The sequence below is a fragment of the Nycticebus coucang genome, chromosome 3 (assembly GCF_027406575.1).
Source record: "Nycticebus coucang isolate mNycCou1 chromosome 3, mNycCou1.pri, whole genome shotgun sequence".
NCBI lineage: Eukaryota > Metazoa > Chordata > Mammalia > Primates > Lorisidae > Nycticebus > Nycticebus coucang.
Genome location: NC_069782.1, coordinates 116,029,768 through 116,055,459, shown reverse-complemented (window position 1 = coordinate 116,055,459; position 25,692 = coordinate 116,029,768). Strand labels below are relative to the sequence as shown.

The 25,692-nt window shown below is 40.1% G+C and overlaps 1 protein-coding gene across 1 annotated transcript in view; it reads left to right on the top strand.

The window, feature by feature from the left end:
• The first annotated feature begins 18,487 nt into the window (after nucleotides 1-18,487).
• PRKG1 (protein kinase cGMP-dependent 1) overlaps nucleotides 18,488-25,692 on the top strand; it is a 1,327,126-nt gene continuing 1,319,921 nt past the window's right edge. Inside the window, exon 1 of the mRNA XM_053583838.1 lies at nucleotides 18,488-21,815. Coding sequence (XP_053439813.1) covers nucleotides 21,550-21,815 — 266 coding nt within the window. The 5' untranslated portion in view covers nucleotides 18,488-21,549. The remainder of the gene's footprint in view (nucleotides 21,816-25,692) is intronic.

The window sequence follows — 25,692 nt, the reverse complement described above, 5'->3', positions numbered from 1 at the left end:
CATGAAGCTCATTGGGGCTCTTTTTCCCTATGGTTTGTGTGAGTTTCGCCACTGGGAGGCCCTGGGGGAGATTGGAGTGAGAGAGGAGAGCAGGATGGAACTGATCATTTCCTGACCCCTTCAGTGGGTCAGGGTGGGACCCTCTTCTAAAAGTCATAGCCAAGACTGTTTTCTTCCCAGGACCTCTTAAGCTCCCACCCTTTTCCCTTCAGGCTAGGGGTGCTAATAGTCCACTATTACCAGACTCAGGGTCCTTCACCACACATGGTGGTTCCTCTACATTTTGACCTCACCATTGTAATTAACTGATTTGGTAGACCCTTCTCTGATTATACTATTTTGAGTAAGTTATCCTTATTTCTCTGGGACTCTGAGTATAAACCATATTACTAATGATGTAGCTGAGACCGCAGAAGTTAAGGAAGATACTTAAGATCATTAAAGTGAAGATATTAATGTGAGAATGTGTTTCCAGGCCATTGTGCACACACACAAGAGCGGCAATTGAATGCCAGGAGGCAGCAATGCACAGTAAGGTCTGGGCCTCTGAACTGACTCTGTAACCTCATTGCTGTATAATCGCAGGCAAGTCATTCTAGCTCTTTAACATTAAGTCCCTAGTCCTGTGAAATGTGGATGCTACCTTAAAATTATTATAAAGTTTAAGTTGATGCTAATTTATGTAGAGTGCTAGCATAGTGTCTGGCTCATCATGAAGACTTCATAATTATCATAAAAGCTCTTCCTAAAAGGATTATTTGAAGCTCTGAGGAAACACAACAGAAGTTTCCTACAAGGTGCCTTTAGTCAAGATGCTTATAATAGTAATAGAAAGAAAATAATTAAATACTAGATGTGCTAGATGGTTAGGACAGATGTTGGAATTAACAAGTTCCAAGTAACAGAAAGAAACTTATGGTTCAAAGTAGGTAAGTCAGCCTTTGTTTTGTGTTTCTTCATCTCTCCCATTTGTTTTCTTGCCTTGGCCCTGGCCATCCTATTCAGTATGAAACATCCCCCCAGGCAATGTGGTCTGAGTGGACAAACAGAAATCAGCAGGCTTCATCACAGACCTCCTTTCCAGCTGTTAATTGTTGTGGTGATAACCCCTGTTGTCCATAGCAGCCTGCTTCTCTGTTCTTGTGGAATTAGGTTGGTATAGGCAAGGCAGAAAGAGCCAGGACATTTTCTTTAGAACATCCTTCCTTGGCTGCACTTTTAAAAACAAAGTCTATCTTTTCAGTGAGGCCATTTATGGAGTATTATTTTTCAGTGGCAACTTCATAACCTCATCTAAAATTGTATTAAAGAGTACAAAGATTTAGGAAATGCAAAATAAATAATGAATTTGTTATTGGAACAAATATTCTGAGGGCAGGCCTAATCTACAGCTTGAAAATGTATGACATGTGTATACTTTCCATTCTCTATCAAAATTAGAGATGACCTTAGAATCTCTAAACACAACACTGAAAGCTACCATTATTCACTAGATTGAAGTCAGTACAAAAGATAAAGCTTGTCTATTACTGTTATTCTATAAAGATGAGAATCCTATCTTTGTATTAATATTTCCTATCACTGTCCAATGTTTACCACTGAGTATCCAACCAAATAGGACTTATTTATTCGTTTAATTATTTAATACTATTGATGTGTTATTTACATAGAAGCTGGTATTTTTATATAATAATATAAATTTAAGATATTAGCTGTGTTCTGAATGATGATTTTTTATCTTTATGTTTGTCTATGGGGACTGTATCAGTTAGCTTTTGCTGTGTAACACATTTCTCCAAAATTGAGTAGTTTAGAACAATCGTCATTTTGTTTGTTTATCCTTCTATGGGTCAGTGATTGGGTTCAGCCCCGCTGGGTTGGATCTCTGTTCCTGATTGTATTGGGCGGGTTTACTTGTATCTTTGCAGTCAGCAAGGGGCTGATGATCTCACTCACATGTCTGGTAGTTAGCTGCCTGATGGCAGGGAGAGTGGAGGTAAGAGAGTCGTGTCTCACTTATCACTCAGCAGGCTGGACAGGGCTCATTCCTATAGTCACAGTTTTCCCAAGAGCAGCAAGAGCGGTTAAACCCTAGATGTACAAGAACCTTTCAAGTCTCAGTTTATGAAACATTTGCTGTTATACCATTGGCCAAAGCAAGTTATGTGGGTAATCCTTGAGTCAGTGTGATAGACGATTTCTCAAAGGCATAGGACTTATTATGGGTACTTTTGCAAACAATCCATCATGGGGACACAGTTTCCAAATGATAATGTATATAATTAAGCAATATGTTTATATTGACATAATTTTTCAGAAAAGCCTTACTGTAATATAATGATTCTACTAATTAACTTCCTGAAGTATTTCTCTCAATATTATCATTGCTACTACTAAATATTTAATTTGCATAATCACCCAATGGTAAAGGTACTACTATTATCTCCATTTTGTACATAAGGAGATTGACACTTGAGAAGTTCTACATCTTGCTAAATATCACTATAGCTAAGAAAATAACCTTTGGGAAACTCTATGGTTACATTAACTTAATGTATATAAGGGGATTAACATGGTGCTCTCTACAAAGCATTCAAGGAATACATAGTCAATATATTAATATTATAATATTATTGGTAACAATGGAGCATGAGAAGTTTCTTCTGTTTTAATAGTCAGGCCATGTATACCTAGAAAACTAAGAACTTGCTGTCGTATTAAATTTCCCATTATGGATGTCTCTATAATTGGTTCTATATTTTGCTTTAACTGGAACTGATTGCAAATGCAATGTAAAGTCTGATTTCCATAGAAGTCAAATAATTTAGCTCGCTACTAAATAATCAAAACTTTTCAAGCACCACCCATTAAGCTAGTCATTAAATCTGATGCTACATTAGCAAAACACTAAATAACGGGCTAACCCCTTTTTATTACTTCAATGATTACAAAAGGATGCCTTTATCAAGACTCAGTGGATGTCATTTATTATTTAATTTAAAGTAAAATAATTTATTTGGGGGGGGGAGTTAAATGCCACATACTGAATAGATATCATTTCTGCATCAATCACATATTGAGAAAAGAAAAGAACTAGAAGTCCTGTATTTAAAAAAAAAAGAATCTTTAAAAGATATCTTAAGGAAATGAGAAACAGGTTTATGCTAAATGTGATAACATTCTTCCATTTTCCTGAATGGAGTCCAAGAAAATATTAAATACCCATATCTAGTCATTGAATGATAATTTTTATAACAAAGTTCAGTATGAATCACATTAATTTTCCTTTCTCTTATAATTAACTTGAAATCAGAGAAAGAATCAGGCATATGATAAGGACTGGCACTCTCCAGTTTAGCTCTTTAAAGCTCTGTTAGACAAGAATGGCAGTGAAGTGGGAACCTCTCCAGGAGTCAAATTGGTTTTTCTTTTCAATGTTGTCTTTGGCTTTATATCTCACTCTGTCTCAAGGGTCAGTCTCTATAATATTGCAATATGGTAACCACTCCTCTACTATTCCCATGTGCGGATAGAAAGTGAGTGCAGATTAATCTTAACTTTTAGGAGTTGTATTGCTGAGTAAAAGCAAACATACACTTAAAATTTAGATCACTAATTGCTTTCTACAAAGGGCTTTCACAACAGCCTATACTCTCATCAGTATTTGAGAGGGCCATTTTATCACAACTTTGAAAGTAAGAAATATTATCAAGCTCTTAAATGTTTCCAAATTGACAGACAAAAATGAATTTTATTAGTCAAGATGAGCTTCTTGGTTTTTGTCATTTCGTTTCGGAATTTTGTTATTTTTATTAATTTGTAGGAGCTTTTTTTTTTCATATTAATAGATTTTATTTAAAAATCTAATTAGCTTTTCAAGAAATTCTGAAAAGACCCCTCTCTAAACATTGTAGTTCATTATTTGTAGTATAGTAAAACTATTCAGGAGTAGAATGATTAAAGCAATTACAACACTTGTGACAAAATAATCTGCTATAAGTGATAGTAAACATGACCACAGAGCAAAACTTAAAAATGAAAAAAAGTCACTCTATGACATTAAGCATTGCTTTGTAAATTACACGTAAACACAACAACGAGGATCAAAAGGAAACATAGAGAAGACATCTTCTCTATGGAGAAGATAGAGAATGGATCCTTCAATGGAGGGGAAGGCAGCTAAATCATTTTTTTTTCTCATTTTGATGTCTCTTTTTTTTTTTTTTTTTATTGTTGGGGATTCATCGAGGGTACAATAAGCCAGTTACACTGATTGCAATTGTTAGGTAAAGTCCCTCTTGCAATCATGTCTTGCCCCCATTAAGTGTGACACACACTAAGGCCCCACCCTCCTCCCTCCATCCCTCTTTCTGCTTCCCCCCCCCATAAACTTAATTGTCATTAATTGTCCTCATATCAAGATTGAGTACATAGGATTCATGCTTCTCCATTCTTGTGATGCTTTACTAAGAATAATGTCTTCCACTTCCATCCAGGTTAATACGAAGGATGTAAAGTCTCCATTTTTTTTAATAGCTGAATAGTATTCCATGGTATACATATACCACAGCTTGTTAATCCATTCCTGGGTTGGTGGGCATTTAGGCTGTTTCCACATTTTGGCAATGGTAAATTGAGCTGCAATAAACAGTCTAGTACAAGTGTCCTTATGATAAAAGGATTTTTTTCCTTCTGGGTAGATGCCCAGTAATGGGATTGCAGGATCAAATGGGAGGTCTAGCTTGAGTGCTTTGAGGTTTCTCCATACTTCCTTCCAGAAAGGTTGTACTAGTTTGCAGTCCCACCAGCAGTGTAAAAGTGTTCCCTTCTCTCCACATCCACGCCAGCATCTGCAGTTTTGAGATTTTATGATGTGGGCCATTCTCACTGGGGTTAGATGGTATCTCAGGGTTGTTTTGATTTGAATTTCTCTAATATATAGAGATGATGAACAGTTTTTTATGTGTTTGTTAGCCATTCGTCTGTCGTCTTTAGAGAAAGTTCTATTCATATCTCTTGCCCATTGATATAAGGGATTGTTGGCTTTTTTCATGTGGATTAATTTGAGTTCTCTGTAGATCCTGGTTATCAAGCTTTTGTCTGATTGAAAATATGCAAATATCCTTTCCCATTGTGTGGGTTGTCTCTTTGCTTTGGTTATTGTCTCCTTAGCTGTACAGAAGCTTTTCAGTTTAATGAAGTCCCATTTGTTTATTTTTGTTGTTGTTGCAATTGCCATGGCAGTCTTCTTCATGAAGTCTTCCCCCAGGCCAATATCTTCCAGTGTTTTTCCTATGCTTTCTTTGAGGATTTTTATTGTTTCATGCCTTAAATTTAAGTCCTTTATCCATCTTGAATCAATTTTTGTGAGTGGGGAAAGGTGTGGGTCCAGTTTCAGTCTTTTACATGTAGACATCCAGTTCTCCCAACACCATTTATTGAATAGGGAGTCTTTCCCCCAAGGTAAGTTCTTGTTTGGTTTATCAAAGATTAGGTGGTTGTAAGATGTTAGTTTCATTTCTTGGTTTTCAATTCGATTCCAAGTGTCTATGTCTCTGTTTTTGTGCCAGTACCATGCTGTCTTGAGCACTATGGCTTTGTAGTACAGACTAAAATCTGGTATGCTGATGCCCCCAGCTTTATTTTTGTTACTAAGAACTGCCTTAGCTATACGGGGATTTTTCCGGTTCCATACAAAACGCAGAATCATTTTTTCCAAATCTTGAAAGTACGATGTGGGTACTTTGATAGGAATGGCATTGAATAGGTAGATTGCTTTGGGAAGTATAGACATTTTAACAATGTTGATTCTTCCCATCCATGAGCATGGTATGTTCTTCCATTTGTTAATATCCTCTGCTACTTCCTTTCTGAGGATTTCATAGTTTTCTTTATAGAGGTCCTTCACCTCCTTCGTTAGGTATATTCCTAGGTATTTCATTTTCTTTGAAACTATGGTGAAGGGAGTTGTGTCCTTAATTAGCTTCTCATCTTGACTGTTATTGGTGTATACAAAGGGTACTGACTTGTGGACATTGATTTTATATCCTGAAACATTACTGTATTTTTTGATGACTTCTAGGAGTCTTGTGGTTGAGTCTTTGGGGTTCTCTAAGTATAAGATCATGTCATCAGCAAAGAGGGAGAGTTTGACCTCCTCTGCTCCCATTTGGATTCCCTTTATTTCCTTGTCTTGCCTAATTGTATTGGCTAGAACTTCCAGCACTATGTTGAATAGTAAAGGTGACAGAGGACAACCTTGTCTGGTTCCAGTTCTAAGAGGAAAAGCTTTGAGTTTTACTCCATTCAGTAAAATATTGGCTGTGGGTTTGTCATAGATAGCTTCAATCAGTTTTAGAAATGTGCCACCTGTGCCTATACTCTTCAGAGTTCTAAATAGAAAAGGATGCTGGATTTTATCAAATGCTTTTTCTGCATCTATTGAGAGGATCATGTGATCTTTATTTTTGCCTCTGTTAATATGGTGGATAACGTTTATGGACTTGCGTATGTTAAACCAGCCTTGCATCCCTGGGATGAAGCCTACTTGATCATGATGAATGACTTTTTTGATGATAAGCTGTAATCTATTGACTAGGATTTTGTTGAGAATTTTTCCATCTATATTCATGAGTGAGATTGGTCTGAAATTTTCCTTTTTGTTTGGGTCTTTTCCTGGTTTTGGTATCAGGGTGATGTTTGCTTCATAGAATGTGTTGGGGAAGATTCCTTCTTCCTCAGTTTTTTGGAATAATTTCTGCAGTACAGGAATAAGCTCTTCCTTGAAGGTTTGATAGAATTCTGGAGTGAAGCCATCTGGACCAGGGCATTTTTTAGTTGGAAGCTTTTTTATTGTTTCTTTGATCTCAGTGCTTGAAATTGGTCTGTTCAGGAGGTCTATTTCATCCTGGCTGAGTCTAGGGAGAGGGTGTGATTCCAAATATTGATCCATTTCCTTCACATTGTCAAATTTCTGGGCATAGAGTTTCTGGTAGTATTCAGAGATGATCTCTTGTATCTCTGTGGGATCAGTTGTTATTTCCCCTTTATCGTTTCTGATTGAGGTTATTAGAGATTTTACTTTTCTATTTCTAGTTAGTCTGGCCAATGGTTTATCTATTTTATTTATTTTTTCAAAAAACCAACTCCTTGTTTCATTAATTTTCTGAATGATTCTTTTGTTTTCAATTTCATTGATCTCTGATTTGATTTTGGATATTTCTTTTCTTCTACTGAGTTTAGGCTTAGATTGTTCTTCTTTTTCCAATTCCATAAGATCTCTTGTGAGATTGTTGATGTGCTCTCTTTCTGTTTTTCGAATGTAGGCATCTAAAGCGATGAATTTTCCTCTCAAAACTGCTTTTGCAGTATCCCACAGGTTTTGGTAGCTTGTGTCTTCATTGTTGTTATGCTCAAGGAAGTTAATGATTTCCTGTTTTATTTCTTCCTTCACCCATCTGTTATTCAACAGAAGATTGTTTAATTTCCATGCCTTTGGGTGGAGTCGAGCATTTTTGTTAGAGTTGAGTTCCACCTTTAGTGCCTTATGGTCTGAGAAGATACAAGGTAAAATTTCAATTCTTTTGATTCTGTTGATATTTGTTTTGTGTCCCAGGATATGATCAATTTTGGAGAATGTTCCATGGGGTGATGAGAAGAATGTATATTCTTTATCTTTGGGGTGGAGTGTTCTATATGCATCTATCAAGCATAGATGTTCTAGGGTCTCATTTAAATCTCTTACATCTTTGTTTAATTTCTGTTTAGAGGATCTGTCCAGCTCTGTAAGAGGTGTGTTAAAGTCCCCTGTTATGATGGTATTATCAGATATCATATTGCTCAGACTGAGTAAGGTCTGCTTCAAGAATCTGGGAGCATTTAAATTGGGTGCATAAATATTTAGAATGGAAATGTCTTCTTGTTGTAGTTTTCCCTTGACCAATATAAAGTGACCATCTTTGTCTTTTTTGACTTTAGTTGCTTTAAATCCACATGTATCTGAAAATAAGATTGCAACTCCTCTTTTCTTCTGAATTCCATTCACCTGAAAAATTGTCTTCCAACCCTTGACTCAGAGCTTTAATTTGTCTTTTGAAGCCAGGTGTGTTTCTTACAGACAACAAATGGATGGCTTGTGTTTTTTAATCCAGTCAGCCAATCTATGTCTCTTCAGTGGGGAATTCAAGCCATTAACATTTATTGAGATAATTGATAAGTGTGGTAGTATTCTATTCGTCTTATTTGGTGAGAGTCCATTGCTTAGTTTTATCTTTTGCATCAGTGTGGAGGTTAGGTTCTGTCCTTTGATTTCTGAGTTCTTACTTTGCTGCTGATCCATTGTGGTGGTCAGTGTGCAGAACAGGTTGAAGTATTTCCTGTGGAGCTGGTCTTGTTGTGGCAAATTTCCTCAATGTTTTTATATCCGTAAATGATTTGATTTCTCCGTCAATTTTGAAGCTTAGCTTGGCAGGGTACAGAATTCTGGGCTGAAAATTGTTCTGTTTAAGTAGATTAAATGTAGATGACCATTGTCTTCTTGCTTGGAAAGTTTCATTAGAGAAGTCTGCGGTCACTCTGATGGATTTGCCCCTGTAGGTCAACTGGCGCTTACTCCTGGCAGCTTGCAGAATCTTTTCTTTTGTCTTGACTTTGGACAGGTTCATCACAATGTGTCTTGGAGAAGCTCGGTTAGAGTTGAGGCAACCCGGGGTCCGATATCCCTCTGAAAGCAGTGTGTCAGACTCTTTGGTGATGTTTGGGAAATTTTCTTTTATAATATTCTCTAGTATGGCTTCCATTCCTCTGGGGCATTCTTCTTCCCCTTCTGGAATTCCTATAACTCGTATGTTGGAACGCTTCATAAAGTCCCATAATTCTGACAGTGAACGTTCTGCTTTCTCTCTCTTCTTTTCTGCCTCTTTTACTGTCTGAGTTATCTCAAGAACTTTGTCTTCTACCTCTGAAATTCTTTCTTCTGCATGGTCTAACCTGTTGCTGATACTTTCCATTATATCTTTAAGTTCCCTAATTGACTGTTTCAGTTCCTTCAGGTCTGCTATATCCTTTTTATATTCTTCATATCGTTCATCTCTTATTTGATTCTGTTTTTGGATTTCCTTTTGGTTATTTTCCACTTTATTAGCAATTTCCTTCATTGTTTCCATCATTTCTTTCATTGTTTTCAACATGTGTATTCTAAATTCCCTTTCTGTCATTCCTAACATTTCTATACTGGTGGAATCATCTGCAGTAGCTACCTCATGGTCCCTTGGTGGGGTTGTTCTAGACTGGTTCTTCATGTTGCCTGGAGTTTTCTGCTGATTCTTCCTCATGAGTGATTTCTTTTATCTGTTTCCTTGCCCTAATTTTCCTTTCACTTCCTCTTGCTCTTTAAGTTCTTGTGCCTGTGGAGTAAGGGTTACAGGACCAGAAGGGTGAGAAGGTTGAAGAGCAAAAAAAGGGGATGAAAGAAAGGAGGACCGAGTGATAAGAAAAAAAGAAAGATAGAGAAAGGAGAGGGGGTGGGTATAAGGAATATTGACAAAAAGAAGAGAGGCACAGAAAGAGGGAGACAGGGCAATATAGGTGTACAGTAGGGTACTTTGACACAACCTTAAAAAACCCCACCTTCTGGGGGTGCCCAGTTGCGTGGTTCCCTTGAGGTCAGCAGCTCTTTGCTAACCTGATCAGACACAGTACCCCACCTCCACCAAGTAGAGAGGAAAGACAAAAATGCTATAAATCAAACCAAAAGAAGCAAACAGAAAACTTTACGGGGATAAAATTGGGTGAAAAACCAAATTATATCGGTAGAAACACTAGCAAAAATGAAGTTGAAGTTATTAAAAATGGCAGCAATGGGAAATTATAATTAAACTAGGAAAATTGAGAAAGAAAAAGGGATCTGTGTGGAAAAGATTGAAATTAAAAAAACAAAAGAACATCAGCAACGTAAAAATAAACAAACAAAAGAAACAACCAAACAAAAAAAAAAGAAAAAAATACACAACCAAAAACAAAGCAGTTTGTATATGTTATTGAATATTGTCTGGGCAACACGTGGTCTTCTGGGGTATGAGATGTTAGTCACAGTTCTGATATGACTGGAGGCTGCTGATTTCTCAAACCCCAGCAGGTAGACACCCTAAATCTCTCTTCAGCCTACTTAAAAGGCACTTTGAACTTGTAAACTTGCTGAGCGGAAGCTTTCCCAGCTTTCTCGCTGGAATCGCTGCTGAAGTGGCTATCCACTTACCCAGTGTGCCAAAACCGGTCTCACTTTGCCCCTGAGGGTTAGGGCTGCAAGGCGGCTCAAACCCCACCCTTAGGCTACTTGGTTGCTGGGTTACCAGCTCCCACCCGTTTCTAGCTCTGCGACCCTGAGGGCGGAGCTTGCCGGGGCAGATCACTGACAATGGATCCATGTGACCCACCGCCAAACACTATTAGCTCCGTCTGGCTCAGCGGCTCAGACTGGGGCCCTAGACAACGGCCAAAGTTCTCCGCACTCCTGCTCAGGCCTTCCCCAAGGCAGTTCAACTCAGTGCCAAGTCCAAGGACATCAAAACAGTTCACAGGTAAGGCCTTTCTGGTTTGCAGTCTCGCTGCTACTGAACTTACAGTTGCGGGCAGGTTTAGACGGATTGAACACACGCGACCACTTGCCGGTTTTCCACTGTTTTAGTCCTCCTCTTGGGGTCCAGAAGTCTCTCGCTGACTCCCTGTATCTTCTTAGGAGTGATGATAGGCAGTTCCCACCAGCCAGAGATGCCTGGAGTCCTATCTCCCCAGACTCACGGTGCCCAGATGCAAGGAAGCTGTTACTCGGCTGCCATCTTGCTCCGCTCTCATTTTGATGTCTCTTAATGGAACTGCTGGAGCATCTCCTCAGCAGCATTGAGTTTCACCTGGTGTCCTTCCAGACACACTTCCAGGTCCCGAATCTCCTCTCCTTGGGCTTCCACTTGATCTGTGAGCACACTCACCTGTAATATGAGGGACTCCTTATCTCCTTCTAGACGTGCCAAGCGTTCCTGGTAGGTTTCATTGTTAGCAGCACTGTGGTGATTTACCTGGGACTGCAATGATCCCATCCATTTGCTCCAGGGCAGCTTCCAGTGCATGGCTGGCATCAGAGGCCATGACTCCTCGGACTACTTAGTCTCTTCCTGCTCTTACTGAGTGCGGAATGGCAGCTCCTCTCCGAGCCCCACAGGTGTGCGGGCTGCTCTCGTGTCTCTCCCACTTTTGAACATGAGGGCCGAGAAACAAGGTGCAGGCCACCAGACCACCGATCAACTAACTGCCTGACCGACCAGCAGCGGCCAGGTCCGGCGCCCATGTGACGGGGGCGGGGAACTGCCTAATTTGTAGGAGCTTTTTGCTTATGATGGATACCAGCTCTGTTTTATGTACTTGTAAAACATTTTCTATTCTAAAACATAGAATTGTCATATGATCCAGAAATTCTACTTCTGTGTATATACCAGAAAGAAATGAAAAGAGACTTGAACAGATACTTGTACACCAATGTTCATAACTACTTAACTCCATTTAAAAGAGCCAAGAGGCAGAAGCAACCCAAATATCTCTTTACAGATGAATGGATCAACAAAATGCAGTTCATACATGTAGTGGAGTGCTGTTCAGCTTTAAGAAGGAAGGACATTCTGACACATGTTACAATGTAGATGAAACTTGAGGACATTATACTAATTGAAATAAACCACTCATGAAAGTACAAATACACTGTGATTTCATTTATACAAGCTACCTAGAGTAGTCAAATTTATAGAGCTAGAAAGTGGAATGGCTATTGCTGGTACATGGAGTAAGGATGGAATGGAGAGTTGTTTAATGGATTCAGAGTTTCAGTTTGGGAAGAATGGAACATTTCTAGAGATGAATGGTGGTGATCGGTGCAGAGTGTATCAAAACCACTGAACTTTACACTTAAAAAAATGCGGCACCTGTGGCTCAGTGAGTAGGGCGCCGGGCCCCATATGCTGAGGGTGGTGGGTTCAAACCCAGCCCCGGCCAAACTGCAACAAAAAAATAGCTGGGTGTTGTGGCAGGTGCCTGTAGTCCCAGCTGCTTTGGAGGCTGAGGCAAGAGAATCGCGTAAGCCCAAGAGTTAGAGGTTGCTGTGAGCCATGTGACATCATGGCACTCTACCCGAGGGCAGTACAGTGAGACTCTGTCTCTACAAAAAAAAAAAAAGGTCAACTTTGCAATATAATATATATGTTATATATATTTTACCAACATAAAAAAGGGGAAAGAAAGATATAGATGTATTTCTAAACTATGTGTTTTGTATTGACCATTAAAAAAAAATTACTCTCCATGTTAGTTTAATTACCACAATAGCTTTGTAGAATACTTAAAAGGTATTCTACAAGACCACAATTTTTGTTATTTTCAAAATATTTTTAATTATTCTTATATAATATCTATTTCATATACATTTAAAAAGCAATTCAGTCACTTTTGTTTTTAAAAATACTGGTGGAATTACATTGGAATTACATAGAGATAAATCTATCTGGGGATGTTGATTACAATTATTATCCAGGGAATTTTAACCAATCACATGATTTCTTCTTTTCTAAGTTTAGAATAATTCATTTTTACTATGGAAATTATTCTTCTTTATAAAAGATTTTGTAATTTTTACACTTATAATCTCTCCAATTTTTCTGTATTATCTTATATTTAGTGTTTCATTAATAGCAGCAATTTTAAAACTGCTTTAAAACTTTTGCCTTTATTTAGAAAGATGCTTTAATTTGTATAAAATAAAAATGGAGCTTTTGGTACTCTAAGAAATAGAATAATAATCCAAATGTTATGCTATGCTTTTCTATTAAACAAGTAAATGTATTTGCATTTGCAAGATTAACTCTGTCAGAGTACTCTCTTTCTTTAAGCCACCTACTTATTTTAACCTGATTTTCCTGGTGAATGCATTTTCACACCCATGAAGAAAAAGCAGTCTTTATAGGAGAAGTGAAAAAGAGGCTAATTTTAAATAAACATTAAACCCAGAGAAGAGACTATAGTACCACTTTACTGGTGCCACAGGTAATTTTGGTGGTTTTCAAATATCTCTTTAGAAGCTTCCATATGTTATTTACTGTAAAAATTTCCCTAGCGATGACATTTTATTAAATCAGTGTCTCTTAGAATAAAACTTGGAGTCCTTGGAGTGGCCTTCCAGAAGTCCCTCCCTGATACTTTCTGCCAAGCCCATGGCCTTCTCTTGCCCACACTGGCCCATCAGCTCACTTTCCCCTGACCAGTTAAAGAGTTACCTGGGCTTTTCAGAGGACACAGCCATGGAAGAATCTATACAAAAGGATTGTACATACATTCAAAAAGGCTCTTCCTAAGGAAAGGTTTTGGTTAGTTTTAAATTATAGAAATTCAGATAATTTACTAATTTGTTTGGCAAATTAATCCTTTGTTTCCAACATGTGTCAAATTGGTTATTTGGTGATTTTGGCTTTCTGTGATTTGCTTTTTGGCAAGTTAATTTTCACACAATTGGCCAAGACGTCTCTCTCTCTCTCTCTTGCTCTCTCTCTCTCATACACATCCACAGCTGATTGTTTTCTTCCTCTTTCTCAGTAATATAATAGCTTTTTGGGAAGAAGCCTTTTAGTTTTTTCGCTACTACTCTGCCATTAGTCATTTACGTTCCTAAACCCACCAGCAGCTCCTTCCTCCTGCAACATTACGAGTGTCTTGAGGGCAGACACAGGCCGTTCCTGAGTTATAAACATCTGTCTGTTATACAGCTTGCACTTACAAACAGAAGTTCTTGTAGGTAATAGATAATTGTACCTGCTCCAATTTACATACAAATTCAACTTAAGAACAAACCTATAGAATATATCTTGTTTGTAACCCAGAGACCATCTGTACTCTGTCTTACTCATCTCTGTATCCTCAGCATCTTGTAAAGTGCTTGTAGAAAAGTGAGCAAAAAATATTTGTTAAATGAATGAAACCAAGTCTATTGGCTCAGGTAATATAAACATTTATTTTCAATTTCCCTTTCAAAGTAGCAGTGCCGTGATATCCTTAATACAAGGATTGCTGGCATAAATGCCTCTTTTCCTGTGTCTTTCCTAGAATGCTAATTTGACATTTGTACAAAAGCTAAATCAGTTTGAGTATGGAGGGGTGGATGTTGTTGGTCCTGATTGCCATGCGCTCACGTCTAACCCGTAGCAACTCGTGGCATTTTCCACCTGTTCATCACATCACTCCATCTCTGTTCTTAACATCAAAATATCCAAATGTTCTGAATAGAGACTTTTAAAGGTTTTTATTGACATACCCACACTGGAGGAATGATTTAGAAGAAACATACAGTGTTTGAAATACACACACACACATAGACACACACACACACACGCACACTCCATCACAACCTTATGTTACCCCAAGGTATTCCTGGCCGAGTTTCTTGCTGATGACTTTAGCCACAGTCTGAGTAACATCTGTTTGCCTGCACTTTTTTGTAAAGTGATCTCCTTTATTAGATGAAGGTTTGAATGAAGGGTGGTAGGTGCTATGTCTTCCTAGTTCAATATCCTCAGTCTGTCTGCCGCCTCTCTGCCCTCTGCAGACTGCGGGTGGTGGCAAAAGATGCCATGGAAAGGGAGCGGAGTGCTGAGCCAAAGCATTTGCAGTACAAAAAAAGACTTTTTGATGTAACTGTCACAATCCTCTATAATTATTATGGGCAGGTTTTGAGTGATACTTCCGCCTTCTCACTTTCATTAAGCCTTCTGAGATGGAGCCATCTATAATACAGATTTGGAAAATATACTCCATACAGCACTTGCAAGTGCTTCTTGTAAATATAATAGTTTTAATACCTCCTGGGATTCAATAGGTTGTATGCAAGTATTTCTTTCACAAATATAAAAGCAAATTTTAGCTTATTTTTATAATAAATGCTTAGAAATCCTGATGAAATCATTTCCAAATAAATGTGCCCTCATTGACTCTGAAATAGTAAATGAGCTATTGAACTAACTGTGCCATTTTGATTAGCAATCCAGAAAATCACAACAGTTACAATAGATTAGGAGGCTGTCAAAATAGAGGGCTTTTCATGCCGACCAAAAGTTTGTTAGCTTTTTTTACATGGAAACGGTTCATTTGAAATAATTTGAGATAAGCACAGATGAAGGTTTTCATTAATGTAAACCTTACATTAATGAAAGTGGATAGAGAGGATCATGGCCAGAGGTCATTTCATCATATCTGTAAAAGACATATGTATTTCATAAGGTTTGGCTTTCATTCTTAAAATACTAGGCCACGCTGAAACTGTTATTAAATATATTTAATAAAATAAGAAGTAACTAAGTTGTTTTAAAAGAGAGACTAACCAAAGAGCACTCATATGCACAGTGGGAAGTAAAACTCCGCAGAAACCAAGCAGGTGTCAGGGAGTAGAAGAGAGAAGTGCGAACCTACCTGACAGGTACAGGGAACGCTGTCCGGGTGATGGGCGCACTTATAACCCTCCCTCAAACAGAGCAAAAGTGATACATGTAACCCAAACCATTTGTACCCCCATGATATTTTATACTTAAAAAAAAGGAAATCGATAGATACTGTCTGAGTGCAGAAAGGGCACTCACTCCTAATTCAGCTTTATTAGTGGCTTGTGCCTGAGCATTTTATCATCAAGCTGGATAGTGGGACATGTTGCATTGGAGTAATGCTAATTATGAAACTCATAAAATAACAGCTCTAAGGGAGGCATTAGGCTAGCATACAAAATAGGTATTAAATATTATTTGTGAAAAATGTGAATTTTTATACAAATATGCTTATAAATGAATATATGTCATGAGGGATACAGAGGCAAATGGTCCTAATTAAAGGTTGTCTCCATAAAGGGAATTGGGGAACAGGGATGAGAGGGAGACTTATTTTTCATTGTATATCCATTTGTGCTTTTTTGAAGTCTGTATCATGTGCGTGCATTTTCTATTAAAATAAATTTATTAAAAATGTTCTTGATTAGGGGCGGCGCCTGTGGCTCAGTCTGTAAGGCGCCGGCCCCATATACCAAGGGTGACGGGTTCAAACCCGGCCCCGGCCAAACTTCAACCAAAAAATAGCCGGGCGTTGTGGCGAGTGCCTGTAGTCCCAGCTACTCGGGAGGCTGAGGCAAGAGAATCGCTTAAGCCCAGGAGTTGGAGGTTGCTGTGAGCTGTGTGAGGCCACGGCACTCTACCCGAGGGCCATAAAGTGAGACTCTGTCTCTACAAAAAAAAAAAAAAAAAAAAAAAAAAATGTTCTTGATTATATTTGTGTGAATAACTGAAAAAAGATGCCAGCAGGGGTAGGAATCTGAGGGGTATGAAACTTCTACGGAGCTTCACCTCCTCTCTTCCGTGGCTGAACTGTCCTCCCACCAAAATTCAAAGCAGGGGCTACCGTATCATTTTACTTATATTTATTTATATGGGGTTACATTTCAATGACAGATGACATGTTGATTTACCTTCATTTGAATCTTAAATAAAGATCGAGGTGCAGGAGAATTTGGTGTCTGTATCTCCACTTCACAGTCAGGGTAACTGAGGCTTAAAGAGGTGAGATTATTGATCTCAAGTCAGTGGTAGCTCTGTCTCCATATTCCCGGCTCAAGATTCCTAATGTATGGCAGAATTTGATTTGTTCAATGTGCAGTATTAACTACCATCACTCCTTAGTTCAATTTTATTTTTCAGAATTTCTAGGAAGAATTATTTTTTTTTCCAAATGTATAGACACATCAGAAAAAACAATAAAAGGCAATAGTCTTCCTGTTGTATAATGAAAATTTAGTAGGACCACATCATGAAAAGTATTTGTACACATTCTTCTATAGGAATAGATTTTTAGGGTGTGCTCAGTGAGTAGGGTGCCAGCCCCATATACCAAGGGTGGCGGGTTCAAACCCGGCCCCGGCCAAACTGCAACAAAAAATAGTCATGTGTTGTGGCAGGTGCCTGTGGTCCCAGCTACTCGGGAGGCTGAGGCAAGAGAATCGTCTAAGCCCAAGCGCTGGAGGTTGCTGTGAGCTGGAGAGTGCTGTGATTCCAAGGCACTCTACCGAGGGCAACAAAATGAGACTCTATCTCAAAAAAAAAAAAAAAAAAAGGAATAGATTTAAAAAAAAACATGATTCATAAATTTACTAAATGGAAACCAAATAATCTTGGAATTTGTTCAAGGAAACACTTCATTTGCTATTTTCATGTTCTCTATGGTGGTTAAGGTAGATGTGATATAGATGTGTTTCAGGACTTCAAGCTTTTCTCTTGCCCAAGGTGGGACCATACTTCTTGATCACCAGAAGACTGGTCCAGGTTACAAGATTGAAGCCACATGTAGTATAATGTAGAATTAACTGAAAATATTCCAAGCTTTGGTTAATTGAGAAGTACACTGAAATCTTTATAGGACCAACCGGACTCCATCTTAACTCTTCCTTTTCTCAAAGCTTTAAATGTAGTTGGATGGATGTTGTCTACAAAAATATAAGTTAACAGGAAAAATGAAATTTCATAGAATCGCTGAAGGCAGAAAGATGAAATGGACCCTAGGTAACTCCTCATTTTCCAAATGAGTAAAGTGAATCTCAGATAAGTTAAAGGACTTGCCTACACAACTCAAGAAGCGATAGAACTGACATGTGACTATCAACCTGTTTGTTCTAAGTCTAGTACTCTTTTCATCAATTGCATTTTTTGATGGGAAATGTACGGCATGCAGTCTTTCATTGGTACTGTCAGTTGTACAACCTGGAGTATTCGGAAACAGAGGATTTGAATTTTATTGATACTCCATTTCACAAGTTCAGACCACTGTCTCTGTTTTCATTTTACCAAACCTCTTTTCTACATCATTTTGCTGCCATTCATGTGAACTTCACTCAAACCACATGCCTATGACCATTTTCTTTGCTCTGGATCTTTACAACATGCACCAAGGTCAGGGTTATTCCAAGGGGTGGGGTGATAGGAGTGGTCCACCTGTTCATAGTAAATGCAGCCATAGTTTGAATGCAGCCCTTGTTTGAATATAGAATATTTTAGGTGGGGGGTGGTGGTGGAATATTTTATTACTGGCATAATTTATAACTTCCAGCAAATAGAGATAATAAAAAGCAGACTGACTTAGTCAGTTTTATTGTTTTTTTTTTATGGGCACTGTCCTCTTACTGCTCCCTATAACACTGACTCAGATTAAAGGACAGGAATTTCCAAAGAGGCTACTCTCATAAGCTTTCAGGTTCTTTAGAGGTGCTTTTTATTGTATGTATGTAGGTATGTGTGTTATTTATTTATTTACTTGTTTATTATTTATTTTAGAGATATGGGATCTTGCTGTGTTGTCAAGGATGGAGTGCAGTGGCCACATCATAGTTCACTACATCCTCAACATTGCTGGGCTCAAGCAATCTGGTCTTTATTAGAAAGGAGAAAGAAAGGGAAGCAAATCCCAAGCACGGCAATTGAAAGCACACATGCTTAACAAAAAACATTCAAAATTATATTGAAGTGTACAACGTATTCCAAAGTATCACAAAGAGAACACAACCCCAGGAAATTGATTGTTAGACACCAGTATCTTAGGAATGAATTTGAGTTTGTATGTGATTGTGAGTTTAGCGTATCTCCATTAAGAAAAACATTTTAGTTTTGCTTATCACTGTGTTCACAGAAAAGTGGATACTTTAATATACTTTAGGTAGAAGCAATGTTGCATGGGGTATTAAGACAATCAGAGTCAAATCTGGTCAAATTACCCAACTAAGCATTAGTTCTTCTCTATAAACTGTGAGTAGTACCAACCTTGCAGAGTTAGCATGGGGATTAAAATCGGTCTGTCACAGAAAGGGCTTAGCCCTGTGCCAATACATAGTAATCATTCAATAAATCTTTATGAAAATCATCATCATCATTATCCAGAGGCTAAAACATACCAAATTTTAAAAAAATGTTTTTCTTTAACATAAAATTCTGTATATTTTATTTCTTTTAAATATGGGACATAAAAACACCAGGACAGGTATTTAAGGACAGCGCTAACTTCATGATTACAATTTTTATTTGGCAAATTTCTCCAAAAGCACTAGATGGCGATCTTCTCCTTTGAGAAAAATAAAAAATTAAAAACAACCCAACTAAGGTTTCATGAATACTTATTCTTTGACATTATTAGTGTTATAGATTTAGAAGCAACGAAGGGTAATGTCACATCTTTGAACACCGGACCATCAGAATAGTAGAATTTCTAGATTTTGTGGTTCTAACCCAGGAACTGCATGGTAGGGAAATCACTCTTCATGGGTATTAGGTGTCCTGGATTCAAACTCTGCCCTTGGGTAATCTTGGACTGCCCCTTCCAAGATCTCTCTTTGCTTCTTAAAATAATAAGTGGTTGAGTTAGATCATCTTTAAAATTTTAGCTCTACTATGCTATGACTTTTAATAACTCAATGTTTATTCTTTTACCAGGATGTCTGTTCTCATGCTTTCCTGTGCTCTAAATTAAATATTTCTTAAGCCAGTAGACAAGATTTAAAGTCACTAGGTATTAGCATTAAGTTAAAATGGCCATATTCAGAAATAAGTTTTATTTTGGAAAACAGAGATGAATTTAGGGTTTTGAGGTGTGTGTATGAAATTGTGATTTAAATGTTATATTTTTTCCCATCTGCAGGAGAAACAAATTTGAATAGTTTCTTCATTTAAGATTGTATAGACTTGGATAAAATCTTTTAAGAGTCATTTTAACCCTATTTTTCTTTCTTCCATAAATAAGTTGAAGCTATGCCTGATTAAAGGTTCTTATGTATTATTTTTACATGTTAATTATTTTAGTGTTTCTCAAAGGATGATAGCAGATTAAGTTCACAGATAGAAACAACAGAATAGTTAACTATTAATAACACAGAAAATCTTTCTCAAATATGAGTAGATGGAGCCAGACTTGAACATCTGGTGCTATTAAGAAATTCAGATGAGGTTTAAAATATTTTTAATTTAAGAAAATCAGATGAGTAGATATTATAGTAAATAATGAAGAAATCCCCAGAATAAAATTTATTTATAAACAAAAGTATATAACTGTTTTTACCTTAGTTGTTTCAGAGAAGATGGAAGGATTTGTTTTTGTAAGTTGCCAGTAATTATATTGTACATTGATTTGACTTTTTCTTTTTAAGTTACTGTTTCAAAATTCTTTGGTATCTCAGTTGCAACTGTTTTTCTCATTTTAAAAAAGCTTTACTAAGTTGTTGATCATAAAGAAATACTTCTGTCTCTCACACACACCAAGATAAACTCTTAAAGTGATTCATGTTATGAAAAGTTCTCTCTGTGACATATACACTATAAAAAAAGGGAGGGTAGGAATTAGCAAACACTGTGGCTGTAATGGGTAGAACAATCCCTTTAACACAGGGTAGGTGATGGGAACACAGGTAGACCAGATACACAGATGATTATGGAGGCAAGTTCTCACCAGACTGGACCCGGGAGGGTGACCCAGCAGTTTGGTACCGCAGGCCGTCCCTTCAGAACCATGGGGTGACGACTTGGATGCTCCATATATGAAATTTAACGGTAGTAGATGAAATAAAATACAGACTCTTAAGAAGTTCACAATCAACGCCTGGCCTTTCTTTTTTTCAGTAAACATCTGGATTACCATATGTTCATCCAACTTCTTCACCTTCAATTTTAGTTCACAATTTCCAGTAAAGTTTCATGTTGAAAAAAATCTGGAACTACTATGGCTCTGTCATTCTTATTACTTAGGGTCACAAGCAGGGGACTTCACAGAACGAACATACACATACCCCTTAGGCGTCTAGAGCAGAAAAGAAGTAAAAGGTGAAAGCAAAGATGAATTTGTGCAGGTTATTGTCTAAGGGCAGTTTAATATTTATGAAATGTCTTTTTCTCTCACACACTCTCACACACTCACATACACTTTAGGATCCAGTTACAAGCGCTGCGTCATCCTCCAGATCACATGGTAATTGTTGCTATTTCAAGGATCAAGTGGCATAAAGCTCCCCCCGCCCGCCTCGCCCCCCTTCCCCTGGTACCACGGACCGTGGAAAGTGACTTTCGTGTGATGGAGTGAGACCAGGCTCTCTGATCAGCCTCAGCTAGAAACTGGGCTCGGCGGCGGGGCGGCGCGCGTGTTCTCACGGAGCGGCTGGGAAGGGGACGGAGGAGGGGGTCTCAGGGGAGGACGGGCAGCTCTAATTGGTTTCTCAATGAAAGATAATCACCTATCCCCCGGAGAGGCTGGGGATTAGCACTCTGCCTCTCCCCTCCACCGCCGTTAGACGTCTCATCCTCCCCTCGGCGCTTCCAGTGCGTCCAGCAGGAGCGGGTCGAGGGCAGCCTCGCCGCCCGCACTCGGCGCCCGTCGCTCCCTCCGTGCTCGCCTCTCCCGGCCGCGTCCCGCCGCCGCCGCCGCCCGGGAAAAAGTTTCGCGGAGGGGCTGGGGAAAATGAGCGAGCTGGAGGAAGACTTCGCCAAGATTCTCATGCTCAAGGAGGAGAGGATCAAAGAGCTGGAGAAGCGGCTGTCAGAGAAGGAGGAGGAAATCCAGGAGCTGAAGAGGAAGCTCCACAAATGCCAGTCGGTGCTGCCAGTGCCCTCGCCCCACATCGGCCCGCGGACCACCCGGGCGCAGGGCATCTCGGCCGAGCCGCAGACCTACCGGTCCTTCCACGACCTCCGGCAGGCGTTCCGGAAGTTCACCAAGTCCGAGAGGTAGGACTCACCCATCCGGCAGGGCCGGGGCCGGCCCGGGGTGCGCGCCCTGGCGGGCGTCGGGGGTCCGGGCGGCGGCGGCGGCCGGGCAGGTCAGCGCGGGGCGCCCCTCGCTCGCCTTGCCGCGCGGAGCGGGCTGGCCCGGGAATGGGAAGTGTTTATTTTTATTTCTGCCCATCACGTGCTGTGCTCCACTCTGCCGGGCTGGGAACGGCGAGCTCCTCGGGGAGACGCGCCCCTGCGGCGTGGGGGTGGGGAGCAGGGCCGCGGAAAGTTTCCTCGCGCGGGCTGACTTGGCCCCCGCGCCCCCGGCTGCAGGAGCGCCGGCTCTGCTCCGCGCGCGGAGGGGCCGGAGGAGGCCGGACCCGGCTGGGCTCAATTTAGGGACCGAACTCGCCCAGCGCCGGCAGGGGGCGGGGGGGAGGCGGGACAGGGGCTCGTCTCTACCTCAGACCTCTGCGCTGTGCTTGGGGACGATGGGGGAGAGGTTTATTCACAGGGTCACATTCGAGGCAGCTGTGATGTCAGCCAGACATTGCAAAGAAACCCCACCTTCTGGCTGTTCCTTTGCCCCGACTGTGACCTTTCCAGGTTGCCACACCTTGGGCTACCCTGGGCTCAGCGACCTTGCACCTGAGCAAGTCTGGGGCCACCTCTTGGCCCTGCCCCGAAGTGGATAATGCGCCCCCCAGTTCGTCTTCCTTCCGAATCCCTCCCTGGAAGAGTTGTGATGGGGGAGCGCGCGTGCTGTTTCTCTGGGCGCCTCCCGGCTCCTTTCTTTCCTCCTCCGGACACTTTAGGAGCCAAATCCTGCCGGTTCAAAGTTGTACGTCGCCCGTTCGGGGTGTGCAGAGGAGGCTGGGCGGATTTTGGCCACAAGTAGGAAGCTTTTGAGCTCCACTCGTCGCCTTCACCGGAGAAGGCTGATCGATTGGCTGCAGCATTAAAGCGCCTCTGGACATGAGGGAGAGGAAATGCAGACTCCAGAGCCCATTACTGGCTTTTAGTCTCTGGAAGTGCGCGGCCGAAAGTGCACTTCTCAGGATATTGAGTATTCCATTAGGCTCGCCTTCGTGCCGGCGACCTCTTCCCTCTTCCCTCTTCTTAGATCACTTGGTGTCTGAGTTTGGAACCCTCATGGGACTCCTAACCCACCCCACCCCCACCCCCCGCCTCCAGCTCTCTTAGTTGGAGGAAAGCTCTTTTGAAGAGCGTGTCCTTGTGTCCAGTCCCGGACCAGGTCAGCTCCAGGGCTCTCAGTTCCCCCGCTCCTTGTCTGTGTCTGGATTACCTGGTGTGGGTAAAAACTCAGCAAAAACGGCTGAGTAAGGGTTGTTAGAGGAAGGCCAGAAGCCGGGGGCCAAAGAGGGCGGACAAGCCGGCATCAGGGGAAAGGGACTCCCGCCTCAGGAGATGTGGGCCCTTCTGAGCAGACCTTTGGGCGGGCAGCTTTCAGATTTCCTGAGGGACTGTCCACAGGGTACCTTTGGCCCAGCTTGCCTTGAAAGTTCCTGTTGGATGAAACAGTGGCATTCTCCTCTCTTCTCTCAGGGCAAGCCTGCAAACAGTAGTATCTGGCCTTGCCCTCGCTCGAGGATCTGCTGCGTGCGCGCCTCGCCTCAGCCCGGCTGCGCATTCCGGGCGGCTGCCCTGCCCTGCCCCGCGCTCAACAGCTGGAATCAATCTGCCCACCTCCTTAGGAAGCCACTTCATCAGCGGTCACCCGGCAGCTGCTCGCCTCCCAGGGCTGCCCGGCTCAGGCTTTATCACATTTTTGAAATTTCAGATTTCTGTGTCTGCCCCTCAAAGAGTAACGGCACCGCTTTGCAGCGGAGAGGAGATTTCACTGGGGTGTGGAATGGACTGGAGAAGAACGCTCCATCCCAGAGTCTGAGCTCATTCAGGAGCAGTTCTTGGGCAGGAGCATTTTTTTTTTAATTGAAAAGAAATCTTTAAGCATTTTTGTATGTACTGGGAGGAAATGGCTGGTCTTTGATATGTACACATCATCCCTCTCTTTCTGTCTTGCTCTCTCTCACCTCCGTTTGACACTGTTGTGTTAGGGGTAGGAACAGTCTTCTAAGGGCAGCCCACGCGCCGTAGAGGCAAAGCGCATATTTCTGTCTATGACAAGTAGCTGGACTCCTCTTCTATTTCCTCTCCACGCTGATTTACGCTGGAACTGAGGGCAAACTTTTTCCCACCCAGCACTTACTTTCAGACTTTCAAATGGAAGTGTGGAGTTTATTTTCAGCAAGCTGACTCATTAGAGTTTAAAATTTTTTGACAGGTATAACACATGGGGATAGTAATCATTGGAATTAGGTACTCTTCCTAGCTTTTAAAGGGAGGGTGCTAATTATTTTGGCCAAGAAAGGAAATGATTTATAAAGATATTTCTGGGATACAGCATTTCATAGCAAACAAGATGCTTTCAAAATAAAAATGCATTAAAAATTTTTTCAGATACGGGTTTGGGGAACAGATATTCTGTCATCTCTCCTGTTGTTGGGTAAAAAAAAAAAAAAAAGGCCGTATCATTCTGATGGGGGCATGCTGAAAGAGACTGCTTTATTAGACTGCAAAGTTAGTATTCAGTTGTGGTTTCCATAGCATGTGAATACTAGCTATTCGTGCTGCAAGTTCATTTCAAATTTTATAAGATGCACAGTTTCCATACTAACAAGAAAAGAAATGTGATTTGAAAATGTAGTCAGCAGGTGTTTCATTTCCACAGAATCTACCAACAGAGGACAGAAAGTATTAGGGAAATAATGGGTGGTTGAGTCTGTTCTAAACATGTGCAACGTTTTTTCTTCTTCTCATTATTCCCTAAAGAACAATTATAACAATTGTTTACATTACATTAGATGTTATAGGTGATCTAGAAATGTAGTATATAGGAAGATACAAGTAGGTTTTATATAAACACTACACTATTTTATACAGGGGACTTGAACATCCATGGATTTTGGTATCCTTAGGAGATCCTGGAAACAATGTCCTGTGGGGACTGAGGGATAATTGTGTAAGAATTTTATCTTTTGTGAAGAATGGTAAAAAAAAATTTGCGAATTAACACTGCTTTAAAGAATGATAGCAATCTAAAAAATTGGCATAATAGGTGACAGAAATATCTTAAGTATTTATTGTAGTGGAAGGAAATCGAAGAAGATTAGCCAGATTTCCATGTGTCCACGGAGGGTATAATGCACCATCTCCATTAAGAATGATCTAAGTGTCTAAGGAATGCTTAGATGAAAATTACAGTAGAAGGGAAGATCTGAGCTCTCAGCATAAGTATCAAGTGTACAATATGGTTTAAAAAGAAAACATCCAACTTATTGTAGTGTTCATTTTCAGAGCCCTTCAGAAGTGCCTAGTAGGGATGAAGTGATTATCTTTGAAAACTGAAAGCTGTTTTGGAAGATGGTGATGATGTTTGAAATTTATATCTAAAATACTTTTTTTTCTGCCAAAAAACTCCAAGTATTTTACACAGATTTCTGTGAACTTTCAATTCCCTTCATGCGTGTACTTCACAGTAATTGTAAAAATTACTTATTACAATTCACATTTCATTCTTTCCCTTGCATTATTTTTGCACACACCTAAATTCCTTATTTTGGGTACCTCATTCGCCAGTGTGTGCTCACAGGACTGCACACAATTTAAAAAATTAATTAAAGCAAGGGATAGAAGCAATATTAATCTGTTACAGGAATAAAAATAGACTGTATTCCAGAGTTATTTGAGCTATTCTTGTCATGAATCCCTTGATTCTTGATAATGTAAGTTGATCAGTTTGAACTTAAACTTCTTTTCACTGGCACACGGATGCCCCAGAAACTCCTCGCCTTTTGCATCTCTGATCCAA